Genomic DNA, 22,668 nt, shown 5'->3' on the forward strand with positions numbered 1-22,668 from the left:
GCCTGGATGGATGAAATTTAAGATTTGCTTTGGATCTACCTAGTAAGAAAGGAAATCCATTCATTTCCTAAGCGGTATTTTTTGTGTGTGTGGTGGGGGTCTTTTTGAAACAGAGTCTCACTGTGCAGTTCAGGCTGGCCTTGAGCTCACTTTGTAGCCCAGGCTGGTCTCAAACTTGCACCGATCCTCCGGCCTCAGCCTCCTGAGTGCTGGGATTACAGGCGTGCACCACCACACCCAGCTTAAGCTGTATTAATTATATTTTTGGAGTTCCTATTTTCATTGGTTTTCTCGATTTCTAGTACTGTCACCATAGTATATATAGACCGCCAGCTCATGCCTGTACCCAATACCCTTGCCAGTACTGGAGATTGAACCTAGGTTCTTGTGCTCCATCCGCAGCCCTTACAAAATTATTCTTACAAAACACCCCTGTCTCATGTACTGTTCCGTAAACTTGAGGGGCTGGCTGGTGGTTCTACACAATGGGGCCCAATCCTTAGTATCATTTAAGACCCTTCAGAGTCTGGTTCAGCCCACCACACACACTCTCTCTACCCTGTCCCAGCTCCTTTGTTTCCCTGCAACAGAGCATTAATTCTCTTGCCTTTCTCTAAGTCACCTTTGTTCACATGTTCTCTCACTTGAACTGTCTTTTTCCTTGCTTTCCCCCTAAAATTCTGTCCTGCCTCCCTACCAAGGCTTCCAAGGCTGTAGCCTCACTGATCTTTTCTGAACTTTGTATCCAAACCATTTGTTCACCACTTAAGCAGTAAATTGCATTGTACTTCTTTGTACATTTACATATGCATTTGTGTTCTCTCAAAGACTTTTCCTGAGGAATTTTTCTGCTTCAGAGAGGACAGAATGTGGGCTGGCGGTATAGCTCAAAGATACAGCACTTGCCTAACATGTGGAAGGCCCTGGGTTTGAGCCCCAGAACCTTAAAGGAAAATGTAGAAGTTTAAAAGGCCTGTGGATCACTGTTAAAGTAGATTTGTGTGTTACTTTATAACTTAAACTAGAAACCGGCTGTTATCTCCAACAAAAGATTAGTAAGTAAATTCATGAAGTTTGGGTCTTGGTGATGAAAAGTAGTCATTTATTTAGCAAGAGAGTATTAACCAGGGAAGCTGTAAGCAAGACCATCCTCGCTGTCCAAACATGAAGCGGGTAACTTCAATATTGACAGCTTATGGCCCTGTTGTGCAAGGCACAGAATTTGAACTTCAAGTAGCATTTTTACAATTAAGATAGTTTGTTTTGTTTTGGATATTAACTATTATAGGAAATTCAGAACTTTTATTTTTAAGGAAAAGAGCTAATTGTGCTTTCTGACTTTTATGAGAAATAAAAATTAAAAAAACAACAAAAGTCTGATAGTAGAAACATTAAGCTTCCTAGCCAATGTAGTAACCGTTAGGATATTACTAAGTAAGTTTACATATGTTTGTCTTAGGGTATATGTTGGAACCAGATCCTGACAAAAGGCCGGATATTTACCAGGTCTCCTACTTCTCATTTAAACTACTCAAGAAAGAATGCCCAATTCCAAATGTACAGGTATGTCTGTGATGCTTTAAGGGGAAGTAAACATTATGAAATTGTCATTTTGAGTTCCTGGGGTATTAATCAGCTGTTCAAATGAATGTAGATATCCCTTGGTTTATCTGTGAAGAACCATTCAAGCAAAACTAATTATGAAACAGCTGCTATAAAGAGGATCCAGTTTTCCCATGGAATATAATTATCAAACTGAGGCAGTTAATGAACAAAAAAAAGTCCCAGGGATTGCACTAGAAGCTTTGAGTGAAGAGTGGGCAATTTCATGTCTTGTCTCGGCTGTGGCCTGCTGTGTTCCCTAGAGGTGATCAGACACTCAGCCTTCCTGAGGCAAGGCCTTGGGCTTCCCCCAGGCCTCCTGCAGAGACAGCCGCTCCTACCAGTTCTTGCTGCAGTGCTTTCTTGATTTTGCTTCTGCTGCAGCCATGTGTAATCCACACTCCTCCTTCTCTTTATTTTTATTTTTATTTTTATTTTTATTTTAAAGAGTAAGAGAAGGATAACAATAATGGGGGGGGGCTTACCAAATTACAGACAAAGTGGTAGGAAATTATCAATGGTTATTGTTTTACGTATTGTTATCTACAAGATAGTTTCTCAGGAAAACAAATAGACAAATAATAGTGAGTTAGAGACAAAAGAGGTAGGAGATTATCAATAGTTGTTGTACTCTACTTAGGTATCTTCAAAAGAAAATAAATAGAACTATACATGAGTGACCTATTGAATAATCATTAATATTCTCAATGGTTGTTGTAGGAAACACATAATAATAAACATGGATCCATTTATGAAATAGGATAGGAACAATACAAACATTGCAGAGTTATGGATAGATTAGCAGGAAAATATCAATGGCTGCTGTAATACATGTTGGTATCTTAGAAGTGGTTTCTCAGGAAGACAGAGATACACAAGAAGGATCTAACAAGTACTTACAGCCTAAGGGTTGTCAAAAATCAAGTGAGCTGTCTGGGGCCAAAGCCTTTTTTTGTAGCGTTTTCTCTCCAACCTCCATCGCATTGGGACCCCACAACCAGTTAGTGTCCTCTCCCCAGCTGTCAGCACAGGCAGCAGGAATCCTGTTGCAGACTTCTCCGGGGCTCTACCACAGCCTGTACTGTCAGGGGAAGAATGGCTTCCAGAGAGTCTCCGCATGTATTGTGCAAGGTCCTCCTGGTTTATAGCTTCTGAGCGGCTCTCATGACCCCAGTCCACAGGACCTCTGACCCCTCAGGCTTAGTCTGCATTCTCATGTTCTCCGAGTCCTTGTTCAGCAGCTGCTTCTCTGCTGACTCTAGACCTTTCTGGTTCTCAATGGCAGGAGCAAGAGTGGCCCATTGTATAGCATGTATTCCCAGGGGATTTTCCACGTTTGAATGATTCACACACATCCTTAGGTGGGCATCTGCAGCCTGTGCATGGTGGGCCAATTGTGTCATTGTTTCTCTGTGTCATGATAGTTCTCAATTGAGCAGCGGTGGCCGGCCTGAAGGCCGGCGTGCCACAGTGCTCTCAGCCACATGGCTTCCCGTGTGCCGGGGGCCCTCCCTCCGGGGGCCTACGAGGCAGGAAGTGAGCCAGCCGGAAGACAGGCGCTCCCCACCCGTGGCTCCCTGTGCGCCGGAGGCCTTCCCTCCGGGGGCCTACGAGGCAGGAAGTACACACTCCTCCTTCTCTACCTTCCTCACACGCATTAAACCATGAGCACATGTTTCACACTTACCTAAACCCTACGCGCAGTTTTCAGAGTAAAGTGCTTTGCAAACACCTTCTTTATAATCTTGGCATATTCTTATGTCATATTTAGATCAAGTTCTCTTACATATTTTACTAATGGATGCTCTAATAAGTAGATTCTAATTGAAATTTTCTTGCTGGTTTCTCTGATGATGAACTTTTGATATCACGGAAGTTTAAGTGTTGGAGGGGTACCGATAAATCACATTCCCGTTGCACTGCCACATTGGGGTCAGCAGTGGTCCTCATTCAGATGGCTGGACAGCTGGAGGAGAAGCTGGTTTTCCAGCAGAAGTTAGTTCCTCCTGGGAATACAAGGAAATGAGAGGACCCTCCTAAAAGCCAGCATGATGGTATTATTTGCCAGGTGACCCAAACTGAGTCAAAGACTACGGTACAGTAACTTCATATGACCGTTTTTACTTTTTTTTTGTTTGTTTAGCAATCTCATTTTCCCATTCACAGAGTAAATAACGTGAAAGAGAATTGAAAGCATTCAGACTGGTACCAAGTTTTTAAAAAGTAAACGTTGCAAGTCCCACTTGCCTTAGTCACTTCCTTCATTGCTGTGACACAGTGCTGGGCACCCACCACGGGAAGAAGAAGTTCACTTTGCTTATTTTTTAACCTATGGTCTGTTAGTTCCAAGGCAGAAAGTATGTAGCAGAAGGGCCTGGGCAGAGCAAAGCTGCTTTGTCATGGTTACCCAGAAGCAGAGAAAATAGAGGAGCTGGGGAAGGAGATGCACGTTTCCAGGTCACTCCCCTAATGACCTGCCTCTACCCAGGCCCCACTTCCCGGCAGTAAGTCAGCTGTAGCGGCTTCTTGATTCAGTCACCTTTCAGAAGCTCTGCCCATAAGCCTTTGGGGCTGTTCTTGATCCAAACCATAAGTCATTTGGTACTCGCTCAGAAGTGTTGAGCTGTTGTATGGTTCAGGACGTCTAGTTGGTGCTCCCTCAAGAAGCAGTAGGGGCTGGGGTCAGTGATGCATGCCTGTCATCCCAGCTAGGTGGGAGGCTGGGATAGGAGGATCACAAGTTCAAGGTCAGCTGAGGCAGTTCAGTGAGACCTTGTCTCAAAATAGAAATAAAGAAGGCTGAGGGTGTAGCTCAGCGGTAGAGTACCCGGGAAGTTGAACAATGCAATCTCCCTTTCCCATTCCTTTTGTAACATCATTTCTAAGCTGGGTAGTAGCACGAGAATGGACCAAGATGAAGCCCGTGCGCTGAGCCTGGTGCAGCAGGGGGAGAGTAACGGGAAGAATGTACTGCATGCAGACTGCTCTCTCATCTTGTCAGCCACTTTGTTTCCCTGACTGTGACCGAGTCTTGCCTGTATTTGGTTAACTTCCCTTCCCTCTAATGGGGATCAGGGATGGTCACACTAAAGATTCCCAAGTGTAGTACTATCAGGCTGATTATCCTTTTACAGAGAGATCTGTGATGCCCTTTTCTTTTTTTCTCCTTTCAATTCTTTAGAACTCTCCCATTCCTGCAAAGCTTCCTGAACCAGTGAAAGCCAGTGAGGCAGCTGCAAAAAAGACCCAGCCAAAGGCCAGGTAAGAAATGCCTTTGTGTGCACATGTCCTGCTGGAGGTTCAGCAGCAGGGCAGGATTCTCATGTTTCTTGATTTTCATGCTGCCATGACCAGAGGGTGCCCAGATGGGGAAAGGAAGCCTTGTCTCCCTTTGCAGAAACTCTTCTTTGGGAATGCCAAGAAGAATATAATGAAATCCTGTGATCTACGTTTGAAAGAGAATCTAGAACCCTACAGCTGTTTTTCTTGCATGGGAATAACACAGGGGCAATGAGAGATGAGGCCAGGTAGACTTCAAATGTTGCTAGTACAAGTTTCCCAGCATGTGTCCTGGCTTGTGGTTAGCTATGTCCACTACCCTAACCCTCTACCTTCCTTTCCTTCTTCCCTGTGTGACTCGGGCCATGTTAGGGACGTGCAGAACAAAGCACCAAGTTGATGAACAACAAAAGGCCTTGCGGGGCTTCGCTCATCACATTCTGTGCCACATGGCATCTTCTAAGAAGCAGATGCTAAGAAGTGATTAAATACTCAAAGAGGTGAACTGGAGAAATGCATAAGTGAGCGAGAGAACAGGAAAGAGGCAGAAAAGGCTGGGAGAACCCACAGAAGGCCCGGCGTGACCCAGAGAGAGGAAGGAGAGTGATGGTTTGAATCTATCACCAAACATGTTAGCAGGTCCTTACTCCAAATCCACCAGCAGAGGAGTCCCTTTCCTTCTAGGAGTCCCTGCATCTGGAATATGAGGGCTAGGAGAAACCTATGAGAGACATGGCTTCGGGGCAAACTCTGTGTTGGACTTTGTAGCACAGCAGTTGGTCTTTCACACTCGCTGTGCTGAAAATCTGCCGTGCACATCCTCATAGCTGCCAGACCTTGCAAGAGGCAAATTCTGGGGGGTGCACAGGAGATGTGTATGTCCTTCCTGTTCCTTCCAAAGAGATATTAGCAATAAACTGTGTCAACAGAGAATTCTAGATCCTTTGTCACTATGTGAATTTTAATAGAATAGTAAAATAATTTTTCATTTTAAAAGCTCTTGGCTATTTATAGAATACGTGCTATATGCATAGTTATTCCAGCTGTGCCTTTAAAGAAATGTGACTTTGTTTTTTAATAAATGTAGCAAGCTTGCTTTATAAATAAGCAAAATGTGTTGCTTGTAGTCTATTGATTTCTTACAGTAAGACTGCCGTGCTCACTTCTTTGGAAATCATTTTGGGGTTTATTGTAATTATCTGAGCCTTTTGAATTTAGAACTGTCGTGTATGGGGTCTGAACATGTTATACTGGGAAGCCAAGCAAGGATCACTTTCTCTGTTCCCACAGAGCACAAGCATTGAGGTCCTTACAAACTAACAGTTCGAATATGCTGTTGTTTATAAAATGATTTCTTAGTTATCAACGCATAGACACATTTACACATTTTACACATAAGGGACCAAGGCTGAAAGACATGACGTGGCCTTTATCACACAGTTAGTAGAGAGTCAAGGCTCACAGATAATTTCTTTGACTATATCTTATGTTCCTCTCAGGAGAAGACCAGCCTGGAAGGGCTCACATTTAGATTTTCACAGGAATCTGTTCCTTTCCCTCACCCATGTGTTTTCTTATACCTTTCTTGTATTCTCCAACATCTATTCCATTTCCCTTCCCACCTCCCTTCTCCGGGCTGCAGCCTCTCCAGATATGATAGCTTTTATATTCTCAGCTTTCCACACAGCACAAGAGCTTCTCTCACAGGATGCCAGTGAGAAGTTTCTGTATCCAAGAGGAACACACCTTGGAGTTATGGAAGTTGGGGAAGGACCTGGGGACAGCTCCTTTGCTGCCTGTTTTTCATTTCATGGACCCTGTGGCAGACATGTTTTGGAAATACTCATGAAACTTGTGCATTTTGACCTTAACCTTACTTGTACTCCGTAAAGTATAATTTCTAAGAACAGTTGACTCCGAAGAGCAAATAAGCTTAAGAAACATTGAATTGTATATTCTCCTTGAGATTTACCCTTGTACCTTCACACATAAAAAGTTCTGCCTGAAAGACATCTGCTCTGTGTATTTTGGTTAGTGTATTAAAAATTTATTTGTCCATCAAATGTTTTTTCAATACATTTACTAACACTGTACCACTCTGTAGTCCACCTTTTAGGAAGAATAGATGAAGCAGATCTGCAAGGTTTGGAAGAGCATTGGGCAGGGTATCATGCACTCTGCCCACTCCCCTCTTGCTTTCCCACACTTTAACTGGAATGGACTTTTTTTTCCTTTTTGTTTTCTAGACTGACAGATCCCATTCCTACCACAGAGACTTCAATTGCACCCCGCCAGCGGCCTAAAGCTGGGCAGACTCAGCCAAACCCAGGAATCCTTCCCATTCAGCCAGCCCTCACACCTCGAAAGAGGGCCACGGTTCAGCCTCTACCTCAGGCTGCAGGTGAGTAACAGACTGGTTTGCAAGTCGGTGTATCTCCTCGTTATGGCCATGTTGGCAAACCTGGCTTTGCTTTAGAAATGGAATCCAGAAGCACATAAAGAATTGAGGTGAGCCACCACTGAAATTTATGGCAAGTGGCTGCAAAGGAGAGACCTCTCACTGTATTCTCAGGTGGATGTCAAAGACTGCTGGAGTCTGTTGTCTCTATTTTTTCTCTTCTTGGTCCTTGGGCCAAATTTTGAGAAACATGGAATTCTGTATTCCAAGGTCCTTGGCCTTCTCTCCTTGGACCAAATTTTTTAGTTTGGTCTCTTCATCCTGTACTAGTTCTTTGTTTCATATATTTTTTCTTTGTAAGAAAACTTGGCTCACCTCTTTCTGACACTCACAGAGGAAGATTGTTTCTTTAACGCTTTGCGTCTTAAAGTATCTTGTCCATTTTTTTCACATTCTGTTTCTAATGAGATGAGTGAGTTGTGTGTTTCCTAAAGAGGATTGACTCAGAGTGTCAAGTAGCTGAACACCACCCTCATTTCTCCTACCAGGCAGCTGCTTTTGGTGAATTTGGTGACTACCTACTCACAGCTGGGCATCCACGTGGGGGTTGTGTAAACTACACATAAACACCAGAAAACGCTTTTGTTGTGCACTGTATAATCTGGTGCAGAGATTGTGTTTACGTATGGTAGCAGCAGTTCCAATTGACTGTGTAGATAGTCATGGTGTAGACTATAAGAGTAATAAATGTGATGATGCATAAGGGAAGAGTTTCTGAAGGAGGCAAGTATTGAACCTTGTTATTGAATCCTGTTTTGAAAAAATTGAAGCACATAGTGTTTAGCAAGAAGATAAAAAGACCTTCCAGGTGGAACAGAGCATGTAGAAAGACAGCAAGGAGCCCATGGACCTTGGGATATGCTGCTTATTTATCACCCCCTCTTTATAGCTTTGGCAAGGCAGAAAGCAGTTTGTGTCTGGAGAAGTTTCAAACCCTGATGTGGAGTTTATTCTCATTGCAGGACCCAGCAATCAGCCTGGCCTTTTGGCCAGTGTTCCCCAACCAAAAGCCCAACCCCCACCCAACCAGCCTCTGGCACAATCTCAGCCCAAGCAGCCACAGGCTCCACCCATCCCACAGCCCACACCTTCCACCCAGGCCCAGGCCACACCCCAGCACCAGCAGCAGCAGCTCTTCCTCAAGCAGCAACAGCAGCAGCAACAGCAGCAACCACAGCAGCAGCCACCACAGCAGCCACCACAGCAACCGGCAGGCACATTTTACCAGCAGCAGCCGCAGCAGCCGCAGCAGGCCCAGACTCAGCAGGTAAGGTGGTCAAGTGTGTAACCCATGCTTTGCAAAGCTGTGCCGTGACTGTCCAAAGGCCCGCGAGGTACAGACCCATCTTCCGCGAAGAAGATGCCTTCCTTGGGAAGCGCTGAGATGAGAGAGCAATGAACCATTACATCATTTTTAAAATACCTTTTAAGTCCTCTTTTACTCGTAGGTTCTCGCCCCTTTATTTCCTCTCTTGTGCATTTATGTTTTTATAAAGACTAGGTTATTTGTGCTGAGGCATTTTCGGCATTCTGGATTTGGCCTGGTTGTCTTGTGGTGCCATTTGTTAAGATGTTCCTCTCTCCTCTGTATAAATTGGTAATTTCTTGAAGGCTGCTCAGTGTTCAGTTCAGCCTGACAGCTCTGTGTTTTTTATCTGTCACAGTGGGAGACCAGTGCTTGTCCTCTTTTTTATTAATAGCAAGACCAGTGTGTTGAAGTGTTGTCTATCTCATCTATTTTTTCAGTGTTCCTTGTTAGCTTAGCATCCGTTGCTGATTATTTCCTAAGTGTTAATTCACTAGGGATGGTAAAATGTTATTCTAGCTTTCCCTCTTAATTTCAGGGCTGGAATTTTTCTGTGAAGACCTTTTTTCATCAGCTATTTAGTTGTCCTATGGTAATTTGTACAGAACCGGCAAGAAAAATGCTTAATCCATTCCCCCTTTGTTTACCAATTTTCAGAATGAGTTTGTTCACTGTATCATCCAAAGGTGACAATAAGGCTTTTGTTTTGTGTTATCACAAATTCATGGATTTTAATGTATTTCATATCTTCCAATAGATTTCAGTTTTTAAAAATTTGTTTATTTTGATATTCAAATTATCCTAACTTTAGCTAGGGAAAGTCCTTTCAAATTGTCTTCCTGGCAAGCTGAAGCCCTGAGTTCAATTCCCTGTACCAAAAAAAAAAAAAAAAAAAGCCAACAACAACAAAAAACAACGTAATGTCTTCTGGGGTCCTTTGGATGTGATTCCAGGAGTCTTTAATGATTCCCTTGCCATCAAGCAGGGCAGCTTGTTCTAGTATCATTGTACCTCAACCTGAAAGCATCCATTTCTCTAAGAAGCTGTTCGACTTAGATAGAAATGCTATTTAGAGACCACAGTTTGGTGCTAGAGATACTCATTAATGGGTATGTGGTTGTGTCTAGGCCACTTTAATGGGCAATGAGAAAATCTGTTTTGTTATATTAGAAAATACACATTATGAATTCAGTTATATTTCTAAGGATTTGTAATTATAAGATTTCTGTTTAGCTTCTTGGGCTTTGTTGTGTTTTTGTTGTTGTTGTTCTTTGGTATCAGGAATCAAACTCAGGACCTCATGCTTGCCAGGCAGGTGCTGCACCACTGAACTAAATCTCCAGCCCTGTTGGTTTTTTCTTATCTGAGACTCTTGATGCCTAACAGCGTTAGCATAATTAATTAATTAATTTTTAGTTTCAGGATAATCATACCAATATGATTACTAAAAAGCAGTTTAGAATTTATTTTCCCTTTTTACCCATAGAGTGCTTAGCACATTATTCCCTGGGGAGTTTAACTACCAATTTTATCCACAGCTTTATTTGCTTCATTTTGTTTTTAGTTTTTAGTTATTGTTTTTAAAATTTTGGTTTAATTTTGTTTAAAAAATATGTAAATCATACATAGTTTAACAGTTAAATGTATAAAATTCTCTCCTCTTTAATCCTTAAGTAGAGGTGTCCCTCTTTCCTGTTTATAACCTGAGAGTGTCCATTTGATACCTTTCAGGATTTATCATAGTTTGTTCTGTTTCCTCAGCATGTGCATTGTGTCCAGCATTTTGCTATTATAAATAGGCAGGTATTTTGACCTCTGCTTTTCTTTTTAAACTCTTGAACTTTGCCCCTATACATAAACAGTATCCTCTCAATTAACTCTATAATGAAGTAACAGAATTTAGGGTGTTCCAAGACAAGATCCTGTCTTTTATTCACCTTACTTTGAACAGGCCCATATTTTGAGTTCCGTTTGTGTGCACCTGGCACATAGTCTCTAAAGTGGGGATAAGAGGGACATATAAGACGTGTCATAAAGCTGGGCACAGTGGTGCATCCGTAGTCCTAGGAACCTGGGAGGCTGAGGTGGGAGCATTACTTGATTCCAGGATCTCAAAACCAGACTGGGCAACATAGCAAGACCTTCTAAAAAACAATAAATAAATAAAATAAGACAAACTATGTAGGAAGGTTGATGCAGAAGGATTGTTTAAGCCCACAAATTCAAAATGAGCATTGGCAGCACTGGGAAAACCTTCGCCACCAATCTTAAAAAGAAGAAGAAGAAGAAGAAGAGTGGGAGGAGGGAGATGCTGTATCAGAGCATATACTAAATACGCTGAATGTGTGGTTGGGTTTCATAAAGATAGGGCTGTTGGACAACAATTTTGAGAAAGACTTGAAAGGATTCAATAGCTGGGTTACATTTACGTTATTCTTTAAAGTGTCATCATTGTTTCATCTGCTCATGCAGGGAATTGTTTTAAACTTGGCTGCTTCAAAACTCTTTATAGGAAGAATTCTTCTCTTTGGATGATCACTTACTGCTTCTGTTAGCATAGAGTCACATGATGTTCATCAGGAGCTTCTCTTGGGTGAGGCCTGGAAACCCACTTTGAAGGCCAGGCTAGTGCAGTGGAAAGGGCCTTGCTTGTTGTGTAAGGTGCTGCTGGATTTATTTTAACGCCCTGAAGTTCCTGTCATGAGTTTTCAGGCCTGGAGAAAAGACTTCTGCCCGCCCTTGCCTTTACCTTCAGTGCTGGTCTCCCTCGTTTTTGAGGCATCCGATAATGTCATTTGTGAACCTGGCGTGTGGCAGGTTCTTGCTCTCCTCCTCATGGCTTGCCACTCTCTCCTGCTCAGTTTCAGGCAGTACATCCACCAAGCCAGCAAGCAGCGATTTCTCAGTTCCCTGTGGTGTCCCAGGGAGGCTCTCAGCAGCAGCTGATACAGAACTTCTACCAGCAGCAGCAGCAGCAGCAGCAACAGCAGCAGCAGCTGGCCACACCCCTGCACCAACAACAGCTGATGACTCAGCAGGCTGCCCTGCAGCCCAAGACCGCGGTGGTGGTGCCGCAGCCCCAGGCACAGCCGACCGCAGCCCCGCAGCCAACCCCTGCCCAGGAGCCTGCGGTAAGAAGCAGCCAGGGCCCAGCGGAAAGCCAGAAGAGGGTTGTGCAGTGAGGGCTGGGGGAAGGGGCAGGAGAAGGGCAGCAGCAGCTGTGAGGGGGCCTCGGACTCAAGTGAGGTTGCCTCGTCATCCTGCTTAAAATATTGGATCTTTCCTTGATAGATCCAAGAACAGTGTGTGGTATTCTGCAGAAAGTAGTTTTCAAAAAACTGATTGTAGAACATCTTGTTTATCACCGTGAAACGGGGCTGCAGGGAGAAGCTGCTTATTGTCTCTGTCAGTGCTCCTGTGGAACACTCAACGACCTAGGATGAGAGCGAATCTCTTTCCCTTCTTCAAGGGCCAGTATGATCCATTATGCCCTCCTCAGTCTCTAGAGGTTTACCTAGGCTCCACCTTTATGCTGAGTCCTCGCACCGGTGTGTTTATTCTCTGTCTCCAGTGGCCTCACTAGCCACGTCATCTGAGTCTACCGTGCAGCACCCTTCAAGGGTCTGCTTGCCTGAAACCATTTGCCATGGTGCAGTGAGCATCTGCCTGAACATTCGTTGGAGGATCCTGTCAGTTTAGAAAGCAGGTATGTTCACATTTAGATAATGGCTGGATATAGCGTCTGAGCCCTGCCCTGATTGATCTCCAGGTTTCAGCATACTCAGGCACTCTTGCTTTGGCCTTTAATAAGTGACCTTTATTCTGTACTCAGAGTTTTCTGAGTGATCGTGATAGAAAAGTTCTATAGTAATAGAGAAAGACAATTTGCATACCTAGCAATGTGGTAGCTACTGTCTTATTCCTAGGGAAGTCCAACTACTAGATGAATGAAGAAAAGGTAAGAAACCATCTTTCTGAGGATTGGTTTCTAATAAAGTTGTGTCTCCATCTTAACCAGAAAACCTCCATCTCTTCAAAAGAAGCAGTACCAGAAATAGGTTGTCTTTTTAAAATCCCAGCTAAGTGTGTGTCAGTGCCTTCACGCCTTTCTTCCTGAAACAACACAGTTGTGTGGTAGACAGTTACTCTGTGTTCTTAACAAAAGAACATTCTCCCGGTTGGTGGAAAAAGTTTTTCTAAAAAATTATTACATGAAGTAGCTAGCTACCAGGGTTCTTTTTTTTGCTGGTGAGGGGTACCTGAACAATTGGGATGAAGCCTGAACCCAGTACCACTGGCTCCCCCGACATTTTTAAGTTTTTTTATTTTGAAACAAGTTACCTCGGCTGAGCTCAAATTTGTGATCTTCCTGTCTCAGCCTCCCAGAGTGCTGGGATTACAGGCATGAACCACCATGCCTGGCTTAGAAGGATCTTAATTGTACGGTTTTGTCTCTTGATTTTATGGAATTGGAAACTGAGGCCCAGACTAGAAAGTGACTGCCCAAGACAGGCAGAATGACAGTAACAAAGCCAAAGCAAGAAACAATCCTAATCTGTGTTTAAAGATACTTACCTGGGTGCTCACTTTGGCGGCACATATACTAAAATTGGAATGACAGAGATTAGCACGGCCCCTGCACAAGAATGACACACAAACTTGTGAAGTGTTCCATATTTTTTCAATAAAGAGCTTTCCTGTGACCCTCAGCCATGTCACCAAAAAAAAAGATACTTACCCAGGGTGATGAGTTGCCCACTGGTACTGACTGCACTTTCTACAAGGTCCCCCTTGCTTTCCCTGGGCAAAGTGTCCACTGTCTTAGAATGAGGCTAATCCTTCTTCGTGTTTCCTGGATGAAAAAGCACTGTGAGCAATGTGCTCTGGGGTAGTTGGTTTAAGTGATGTGGGGTGCAGAATACAGGAACCGACGGTGCTTCAGCCATGAGCCATGGAACTGTCCAGCTTTGCCGTTCCTGTGTCACTAACTTGTGGGGGACTGGGCATGAAGCTCACTGGTAGGGTACCTGCCTAGCATGTGTGAGGCACTGGGTTCCATCCTCAGTACTACAAAAAAGGAAAACAAAATAGAGAAGCAAGGGAGTGAATTTCAATAACACCCTGTGGCATCTTGAAGCAATAGTTGGCAAAGGGGAAATGGCCATCTGCCCTTAGTGTTCATTTCATTCTTATGAATAACAGGCCAAACAGCGCCTGCCTGGTAAGCACAAGGTCGTGAGTTCGATTCCCGGTACTGGAAAAAAAAAAAAAAAGAAAAACAGGCCAAAGATGGAAGCCATCTAAATTGTAAAGAGCCCAGCTGTTAAAAACCATGGGTATAAAGTCTATACGATCGTACAGAAAAAAATGCTTATAAGGTAATAGTACAAGAGTTGTGAAACAGGAAAAAGTAGGTACTTGAAAAGAGGCATCTTTAAGGCACCACAAAGATAAGAATAGTTGCATTACAGTGGTGGAATGGAACGCTCTTCTCTATATTCTAACTTCCTTTGATGTGATTCTACTCTGTAATCACATATTTTGTATTTTTAAAAGTCTCCTGCAAGATAGGTGCCAGCGTCTTCCTTTTATCATCTCTCTCATGTTCCATCTCTTCCTCCCCCTTTCTAATCCTGCCCTTGGATGAGGAAGTATCACGATGTTGAAACATCCTGAGAGGCAGTCAGAGGCAAGGATTCTTCTTTCCGTTCATCTTGTGACCTTGAATGAACACTCAGCCTCAGTGGGCACTGGAATCTCATCTTTAATATCCCTTTCAGCTTGCACTCTTTGATTCTAAATGCAAATAAAAGTGCCTGACAGATTTATTGTGAGCAGTAGCCCAACAAGTTGCAGCTGCTTTGTGATACAGACTGAGTATCCCTTGCCCAACATGTTTGGGACTGAAAGTGTTTCACAGCATGAAATATTTGTTTATAGAAATGAGAGGTCTTAGGGATGGAACCCAATTTAAACACGATATTCATTTGTTTCATAAGTATTTATGCATGAAACCTGGTGATAATTTTATACAGTAATTCCAGTGCACTTGTGTTTTGACTGCCACCTGTCACATGAAGTCATTGTGGTGTTTTCTGTATGTGGCATCATGTTGGCATTCAAAAAGGTGTAGATTTTGGAGCATTTGGGGTTCCAGATTAGAAATGTTCAACCTGAGGGGAAGGAGGGGTGAAAAGATTTAAGATGTATCTGTACATGTACCAAAAACCCACAGTGAATGTAAACATGAACTAAAAATAAAAAAATAGTAATTATAGCAATAATAATGAAAATGGGAAAAGGGGATTTACAGATGGGGAGGGAGCAAGGTGGGTGGGGAGGGGAGGGGGATTAAACAAGAATCGAAGTGTGTTATGTACATGTACCTACTCCCTAAGATAAATGTAAACTTCACTACTGCCAACATGTACTAATAAAATGGAAATTTTAAAAGAATAAATAAAGGAAATGTTCCCCCTGTGGCTGGGCTGGGAGTATAACTTGGTGATACAGTGCTTGCCTAGGCCCTGGGTTCATCCCCAGCATGGGGTGGGGACTGGGATTCACCCTGTAGTAGACTGCTGTTGTAGGGGAAGAAGCACCAGCTCCTCGGGATACTGCATGTGGAGAATAGGTGAGAGGAGGGAAAATGCTCTCCAAGTATTACTGAGTCCTCATCCTAAAGGGATCACCAGTGAAGTATACTTTTCAGAGTAACGAATGTCTGATGAGACCAGCCAACCCACTTCTGTCCGTAAAGCACTCTGGCCCCTGCAAATGTTGGCAGGTGCAGCCCTGGACCGCTACAGGATGTTGTGGAGACAGAGCTCTTGTTTTCACAGAGCATTCTGCATCTCCCTCAGTGGGGCAGCTGTGTTACCCTTCTCATCTTAGTTTGATGGGTACTGAAACATTCTATTTTACCATCAGCCTGTTGGTGAAGTGGCTGGTATACTTTCAGAGGTACATGAGTGGTCCAAGTCCTGGGGACCACGTGAGTGTAGGCCTCTGTGTTGTAGGTGCCCGACCAAAGTAGCTGGATACTCTGAGGGTGGTTCCTCAGCTCTTTCAAGACCTGCCCTTGGAGAAGCAGAATGTGAGAGCCGAGCAGCTGTGTGCAAGGCAGCTCCAACCTGAAAGGGAGTGGGGGAAGGAATGGTTAAATCCCGGGGCATCTGATACCCTACGTCAGTGATGACGAACATTTTAGAGCTTTCAGTGATAGCAGACAGCCCGCTGCTGTGGGATAGTTTGCCGCTGCCCTGAGTCGTTTTATCTCTAGGCTGATGGAATTCAGGAAAGGCGCCTGTGTGAACGTTTTGTTGTTGTTCACTTTCCTTGATAGAGGCAGCGTATACTGAAGGGCCATCATGTAGTCACAGCGAGACCCCCACCTGTTTATTATTCTTTAATTTGGCCCTCGTTCTGAAAATGGTCCACATTTCAGGAGTCCCCGTATTACTGGTTCAGTCATCAAAAAAAAATTTTTCTTCTTATATTTGCTGCTAGCTCTTCAGTGACGTTCCTAAAGTGAAGGTTAGAACAAGCAAATTTCACTGAGCCAGTGTTGTACATTTTCTCCGAGGTTGCCACAGAAATAGAATCTTAGAGACCCGTCCTGTCAATGAAATGAAGAGCCTTAATAACAGAACAAAAAAGTACTACCGTGTTTCAATCACAGTCGAATTTTGTCTGATTCATGCCTGACTGGCAGCCTCGGCGATGGCAGAGTCAGGGCCTCTTAGCAGAAATCATTCAGCTTAGATGCGTTGTAGCTGGAAGTGTGTCTTCTTCGGCTTCTGACTGCAGTGAATGGTAAGATTAATTGCCTGCTCTTTGGGCACATACTGAATAGTTGCTGTGACCCGAGAAGCAGAAAGAGGTCCTTTCAGATACAGTCTTGATCTTTAGAGCTAAGAATACCCTTTGCAGCCTTACGCTCTGAGCTGAGTTTCATGTGGTTATCCTATATGTTATTGCTTAGGAAGACTCAATTTATATGTAAGTGCCGGGCACATATCCTGTTGGTCTCAGTCTCTGAGTTGCAGCTCAGATTATCAGAGCCTGTTTTTTTCTTTCTGGATGTTATCAATAAATTTCACCATTTGAGTCCATGTGACATTTTTTGTTATGCTTATATCTTTATTTTCCTTTTCCTCCTTTAAAAAAAAAAAAAATAATAATGACACCCTTTCCATTTCTCTCTATAGCAGATTCAAGCCCCAGTAAGACAACAGCCAAAGGTTCAGACAACTCCACCTCCTACCATCCAGGGGCAGAAAGTTGGATCTCTCACTCCTCCATCATCCCCCAAAACTCAACGTGCAGGGCACAGGAGAATTCTCAGTGATGTAACGCACAGCGCAGTCTTTGGGGTCCCTGCCAGCAAATCGACCCAGCTGCTCCAGGCAGCTGCAGCTGAGGCCAGTCTGAATAAGTCCAAGTATGTGGCGCTTCCCCTTTGTTCTTCTTGCCTTGTGGGCCGCATCCGCCCTGGGCTGTTATTGTGTGGTTCTTTGCATAAGCATATATGTGTGTACATATATGTGTAGTCGTGCATGTCTGTGTTTGAAAGAAACTATGCATTTGTCTGCAATGTAAAGCATGCATTTTTATGTGCACTGGACTGATCATAAGAAATCATTTCCTACTTGGCCCACTGTTTTTGTTGTCTCATTGGTTCAATGTTCTGCACAGTATAGTGTTGCCCAAACTCTTGATCTGACCAAGCCTCTCCATGCTGAGAGTCTTTCATTTGCCCCCATTGCTTATAGGATGATACCTGAGCCCACCGATTACCACAGCAAGGCCTATCATACCCAGGCATGGACTCGCCACCCTTCACCTTCACAAGCCCTTGGCTTAACTCGTGCCATCTCCTGGAACTGCTGTTCTCCTTGTCCCCAAACAAATGCTCACTTATCCTTCAAGAGATAACTGCGCTTTTCTGTGACCTTTCCTTTGATATATCATTTTATCTGATGTTTTGAGCATGGATCACATTGCTTTATCATTAATTATTTGTATATCTGGCTGACAAAGCCCAAGTTCTGCAAGACAAGGATTTTGTTTTAGTCAGCCTTTTTAAACACAGTGGCTGGCTCTGAGTCTAATAGGAAGCAGACTTCGGAAAGGGCTGATTGAGTAAATGCAGTTTCACACCCTCAGCTGTCTTAGGACCATGTACTCTGAGGTTGAAAACTCATTAAGTCAAAGAGACTAGAAAAAAAATGATGATACCTTGACATGCAGAATAGTGGTAGCTGTCTTTATTTCTTCTTGTGGTGGTGGCTGTTAATGCTGTGCATGCTAGATCCTGAAAGATGAAAGGCAGCCTGAAGACCTCAGTCGCAGGCGTTCAGAAGTCTGTTGTAGATGTCGTGGTCACCACAAGGTATACAAACCTAAAAACATGTTACTGAGGGATCCTAAACTAAAGGGCCTTGCAGAGAGAGTGAAAAATTAAGCAGGAGATTAAAGAAGTAGTGGAAGACATAGGAGTTATGAAGGAAGAGAGGGTAATTTCACAGAATAGAAAGGGAGTGCATGGAAACTTCAGTTGTAGTGGAAAGACCTTTTTGGTAAAACACAGTGAAACATGATGTTTTGATTCAAATTAATTTGATCCTGGAACCAAGAAAAAATAGTTTTGCTCTTTTCGTTTTGTCCAACTTTTATATGCGTTTTTTATTTCATGGGGGTGGGAACCTACCTAGGTCTGCAACCACCACTCCATCAGGCTCTCCTCGGACCTCCCAACAAAACGTCTGTAATCCTTCAGAAGGTCCTACATGGAACCCCTTTGATGACGACAATTTCTCCAAACTCACAGCTGAAGAACTGCTAAACAAGGACTTTGCCAAGCTAGGGGAAGGTGAGGAAGTCATATCTTCTTTTTTCCTACTTTCTTATCTGTGTATATTACTTATACAGATTAGTGGATTTCATTTGTACATGCACATAACATCCTAATCATTCCTCTTTCCCATCACCCCTCTCACCCCACCCTACCCCCTAGTTTCACCTTTTGGAGGGAGTGGTTTCAATGTGCATAGCGTATTTTGGTCGTGTTCATCTGCTCTGTTAGGTACCCCTGCACCCCTCTACATTCCCTTCCTCTTATCTAAGAATAGTCTCCCTTCTTTCCTGACATCCGTTTTAGATTCCACATTCTAGGGAGAACATGCAATGTCTGTCTTTCTGAGTCTGCTTATTTCACTCAACATGATCATCTCCAGACCCATCCATTTTCACCAGATGACAAAATTTTATTCTTTTTGTGGCTGAATAATACTCCATTGTGTATAGATACCGTTTTTTTCTTTATCTACCTATCGGTTCATAGGCACTTAGGCTGGCTCTATATCTTGGCTATTGTATATTGTTTATCCATAATAAACATGCAGGTAGCCAGGTATTAAACCTTTGAGTATATATATATTTTGTTGTTGTTGTTGTTTTGTTTTTTTTTGTTTTTTGTTTTTTTTTGTTGTTGTTTTTGTCTTTTTGAGACAGGGTCTTGTGCAGTTCAGGCCAGCCGTGAGCTCACTTTGTAGCCCAGGCTGGTCTTGAACTCCCAACGATCCTCCTGCCTCAGCCTCCCGAGTGCTAGGATTACAGGCATGCACCACCATGCCTGGCTACCTTTGAGTATATAAAGGAGTGATATAGCTGGGTCAGACAGTAGCTCTATTTTTAGTTCTTTGAGGAACCTCCATACTGATTTCCGTAATGACTGTACTAATTGCATTCCCACTAGCAGTATTAGAAGGGTTCCTTTGTCTCACACGCTTGCCAGCATTTATTGTTTTTTGTGTTCTTGATGAAGCCATTCCAACTGGCATGAGATGGAATCTCAGTGTAGTTTTGATTAGCACTTCCCATTCAAGTCGTTTTCTGTGATTCTTGGTTGTGAATTTTCTGTACTCAGAAGTAGGCAGGGGTTAGAATGAGGGATGTGCTTGTGCACATATTGGCCTGGGCCTGATGCTCAGAGGCTTGATTTCAAAGTACGCATACAAGCCAAATTTTATTTTTATCACAGTACCGAAGTCTTTTCATCTTCAGGAAATCTTGACCTGTCGTAGGAGGCAGCAAGGAGAGGCACTTTTTCAAAAAAGAATAATTACGTTTATTTGGAAATAAAATAGCATTGCAGTGGAAATATACATGCCATAATAAATCATGAGCACATTTAAGGAGGACGAGGGAAAACTATTAAAGTTGAAGTGAGAAGAGTTATGTAAAATGTTTTGACAGTAATCGTTGACTAGAAGTGTTAATATCAAGGGTGAGGCCAGTCGGAACTTCAACAGGCAGCTGCTAGGCAGCTGTCCTTGCGAGAGTATTCTTTTGTGTAGGTTGTGGCGGCCTTGTGCAGTGTTGTGGATCCAGTAGTCCTTTGTGACTAGCTCTTGTTAGCAGACGTACATACATGAGACCTTCTCCTTCAAAGCTGCACCTTATTTTTTTGTTAGAGTTGACACAAGTGAGCTTTATTCTTTTTTTTAAATTTTTTTTCTCAGTACGCATTTGCAGTACGTAAGGCTTGGATCCGTGGTGGGGCCTCAGTGCGTGTGTGCGACACGTCTTCTTTCATCTCCTCGCCCTCCGCCTGCTCCCTCCTCTCTCCATCTCCTCCCCTTTCCTTTTGCGGAAGATTTATCTCCCCATAGAGAAGAAGCTGCTAGGAGAGATTCCGTGGCATAAAGCAGGATAATGACGGCAAGCTGGGTTACTCCTGGGCGGGCCGTGGTGATCTCCTCCTCCTCACAGTTGGGTTTCTTGTCCCAGGAAGTAGTGACTGCTTGTCCGTGAGAGCGTGAGTGTGCCTTCACATGGGTACTGAACCTCTATGAGCATAGCTCTGTGTTGTTGTTCATTGACACAGAAAAGAGGCTTTGCAAATAAAAGATAAATTTCTGGCTGGATGTGATGGTGCATGCCTATAATCCTGGCTACTTGGGAGACTGAAGCAAGAAGGCAGCTTGGCAAGGCCCTGTCTCAAAATAAAATAATAAAAATGGTTGGGGTGTAGCTCAGTGGTAGAATTCTTGCCTAGCGTGCACAAGGCCCTGCTTTCAATCCCTAGTACCGCCAAAATATAGAGAGATAGACTTTTCCCTTCAAAATTCACAATCTAATATGGAAGGCGGGACACATATGCACACCACACACTTTGGAACAACAGATGCATCTGGGAAAATTCTCTACTAAGCAATTGGAGAAGGGTGCCCCAGTTTATGCAAGAACACAGCTAAAGGGATGGTCAGAACCAAGTGAGTGATTTGAACTGTTGACTGGTTGTGTTAGCTTTGGCTGTTATTTTATAGGAATGTTTTAAAAACCCATATAACTTCCCTGCCTTTTTAAACGGAAGATAAGGACATAGGGTTTGACTTTCCTTGATAACTCACTTTTGATGTGTTTGTACTGGTTTTTGACCTGGGCCATAAACAGAAATACCTTCAAGGACTACTGGAAACTAGTTTTTTGTACCTAACTAGCCCCCAAATTTTAAAATTCTGTTTGTAATAATTTCCTCTTTTCTTGCTGCTCATCTCTTGGCTTTCACGTGACACTGCTGCCGTTACAGCTGTCCTTCCTGGCACCTCACTGCTGCCGTCTCCGCCGTCCTCCCTCCCTTCCTGCTCTACTTCCCACATGGACACAGAGCACTAGCACAGTACAGTTACATAAAGTAAGACTCTAGCCGAGGGCTGAAGGTGTTCTGATCTGAGGAATGCGCTTGAGCTGGAGGGCTTTAGTTCTGTGGTCTCTCGTTTCTTTTTCTTTTCACTTAGTTACCTTAAAAACCTTAATTTGTTATAATACACATAACAGAATATTTACCATTTTAGCCACTTTTAAGCGTCTAGTTCAGTAGTGCAGCAGTTCACTCTTGCACGACCCCTCTCCAGAACTTTTTCCATCTTATAAAACTGACTTGCAGTCTCTTGATCCTTAAGAATTTTCTTCCTTTTCTTAGTTATTTCAGTGACTAAACAAGGACCTCTGAATAGCCCAGGTGCTGCGAGCATGCAGTGAAAGAGTCCGGTGTGGAAGGCGCTCAGAGGTTGCCCTGCACCCTCCCGCGTGTGTGCCTCTCAGGATTCTGGTAAAAGGATCCTAGCAGTGCTTTGTCCTTGCAGGCAAACATCCGGACAAGCTCGGCGGCTCAGCAGAGAGTTTGATCCCAGGTTTCCTGTCGACCCAGGGTGATGCTTTTGCCACTTCCTCATTTTCTGCTGGAACTGGTGAGTATGGAACAGGTTCTTTAGGATAACTTGAGGAATTCTAAGAATTAGATTTTCTGTCTGATATCAGAGACCCTAAGCTATGTTTATGTGTGTGTTTACTTTGGAGGGTGAGGAAGGTATTTTTAATGAGTTTTTTTTTAATTATAGAAGCAATAATATAAGACTTTTTTCCCTTTTATTAATTATACATTTTATATTACAAATTATACAGGTTTATCATATAAAAGTAATTTATAGAGAAGGAAGTTAAAATCCCCCATGAACTCACCACCAAGAGATAGCACAGGGTTACCATCCTGATGTCAGTTAGGCATTAACATGCTCATGATGGGGCCATAATGTGTATGTCTCGCTGCTGGGAGGCTCTGATTTGAATTCTATTGTCTAATGTTAAATAGCCCAATGGGATGGTCATGCATTCACATATGTACATTATTGATTCAAGCCAGTGGGAACAGACTAACCTTTTTAGAATCATAGATAGCTTTATGAATCTGGTGAAAGTTGTATCTCACTCACCAAAATGCATATGACCACAGTTTGTATAATTTTATCTATTTATTTATTTATTTATTTATTTTTAGTTTGTATAATTTTAGGCCTCTGATATATGTAGTCATATTTTAAAGCCTAATGTTTTCACTTAATAAATCTGACACATTTCCCCTGCTCATGAAAGAAGCTCCTAAATGTTACTTTAAAAATATCTGCATTATAACCGGGCGTAGTGGCCATGCCTGTAATCTAGCACTCAGTAGGCTGAA

The 22,668-nt window shown here is 43.1% G+C and overlaps 1 protein-coding gene across 10 annotated transcripts in view; it reads left to right on the forward strand.

Moving 5' to 3' along the window:
* Aak1 (AP2 associated kinase 1) overlaps nt 1-22,668 on the forward strand; it is a 159,689-nt gene that overhangs the window by 104,323 nt on the left and 32,698 nt on the right. For 7 of the 10 annotated variants that reach the window (XM_005385640.2, XM_013514695.1, XM_005385642.2 and 4 more), the window contains 8 exons: nt 1,460-1,563; nt 4,784-4,863; nt 7,128-7,282; nt 8,302-8,606; nt 11,507-11,776; nt 16,856-17,088; nt 18,344-18,519; nt 21,797-21,901. In XM_005385640.2, the coding sequence (XP_005385697.1) occupies nt 1,460-1,563; nt 4,784-4,863; nt 7,128-7,282; nt 8,302-8,606; nt 11,507-11,776; nt 16,856-17,088; nt 18,344-18,519; nt 21,797-21,901 (1,428 nt within the window). The remainder of the gene's footprint in view (nt 1-1,459; nt 1,564-4,783; nt 4,864-7,127; nt 7,283-8,301; nt 8,607-11,506; nt 11,777-16,855; nt 17,089-18,343; nt 18,520-21,796; nt 21,902-22,668) is intronic. The other 3 variants (XM_005385641.2, XM_005385647.1, XM_013514694.1) reach the window with 2 other exon arrangements.

The sequence above is a fragment of the Chinchilla lanigera genome, unplaced genomic scaffold (assembly GCF_000276665.1).
Source record: "Chinchilla lanigera isolate Chin_1 unplaced genomic scaffold, ChiLan1.0 scaffold00023, whole genome shotgun sequence".
Taxonomy (NCBI): domain Eukaryota; kingdom Metazoa; phylum Chordata; class Mammalia; order Rodentia; family Chinchillidae; genus Chinchilla; species Chinchilla lanigera.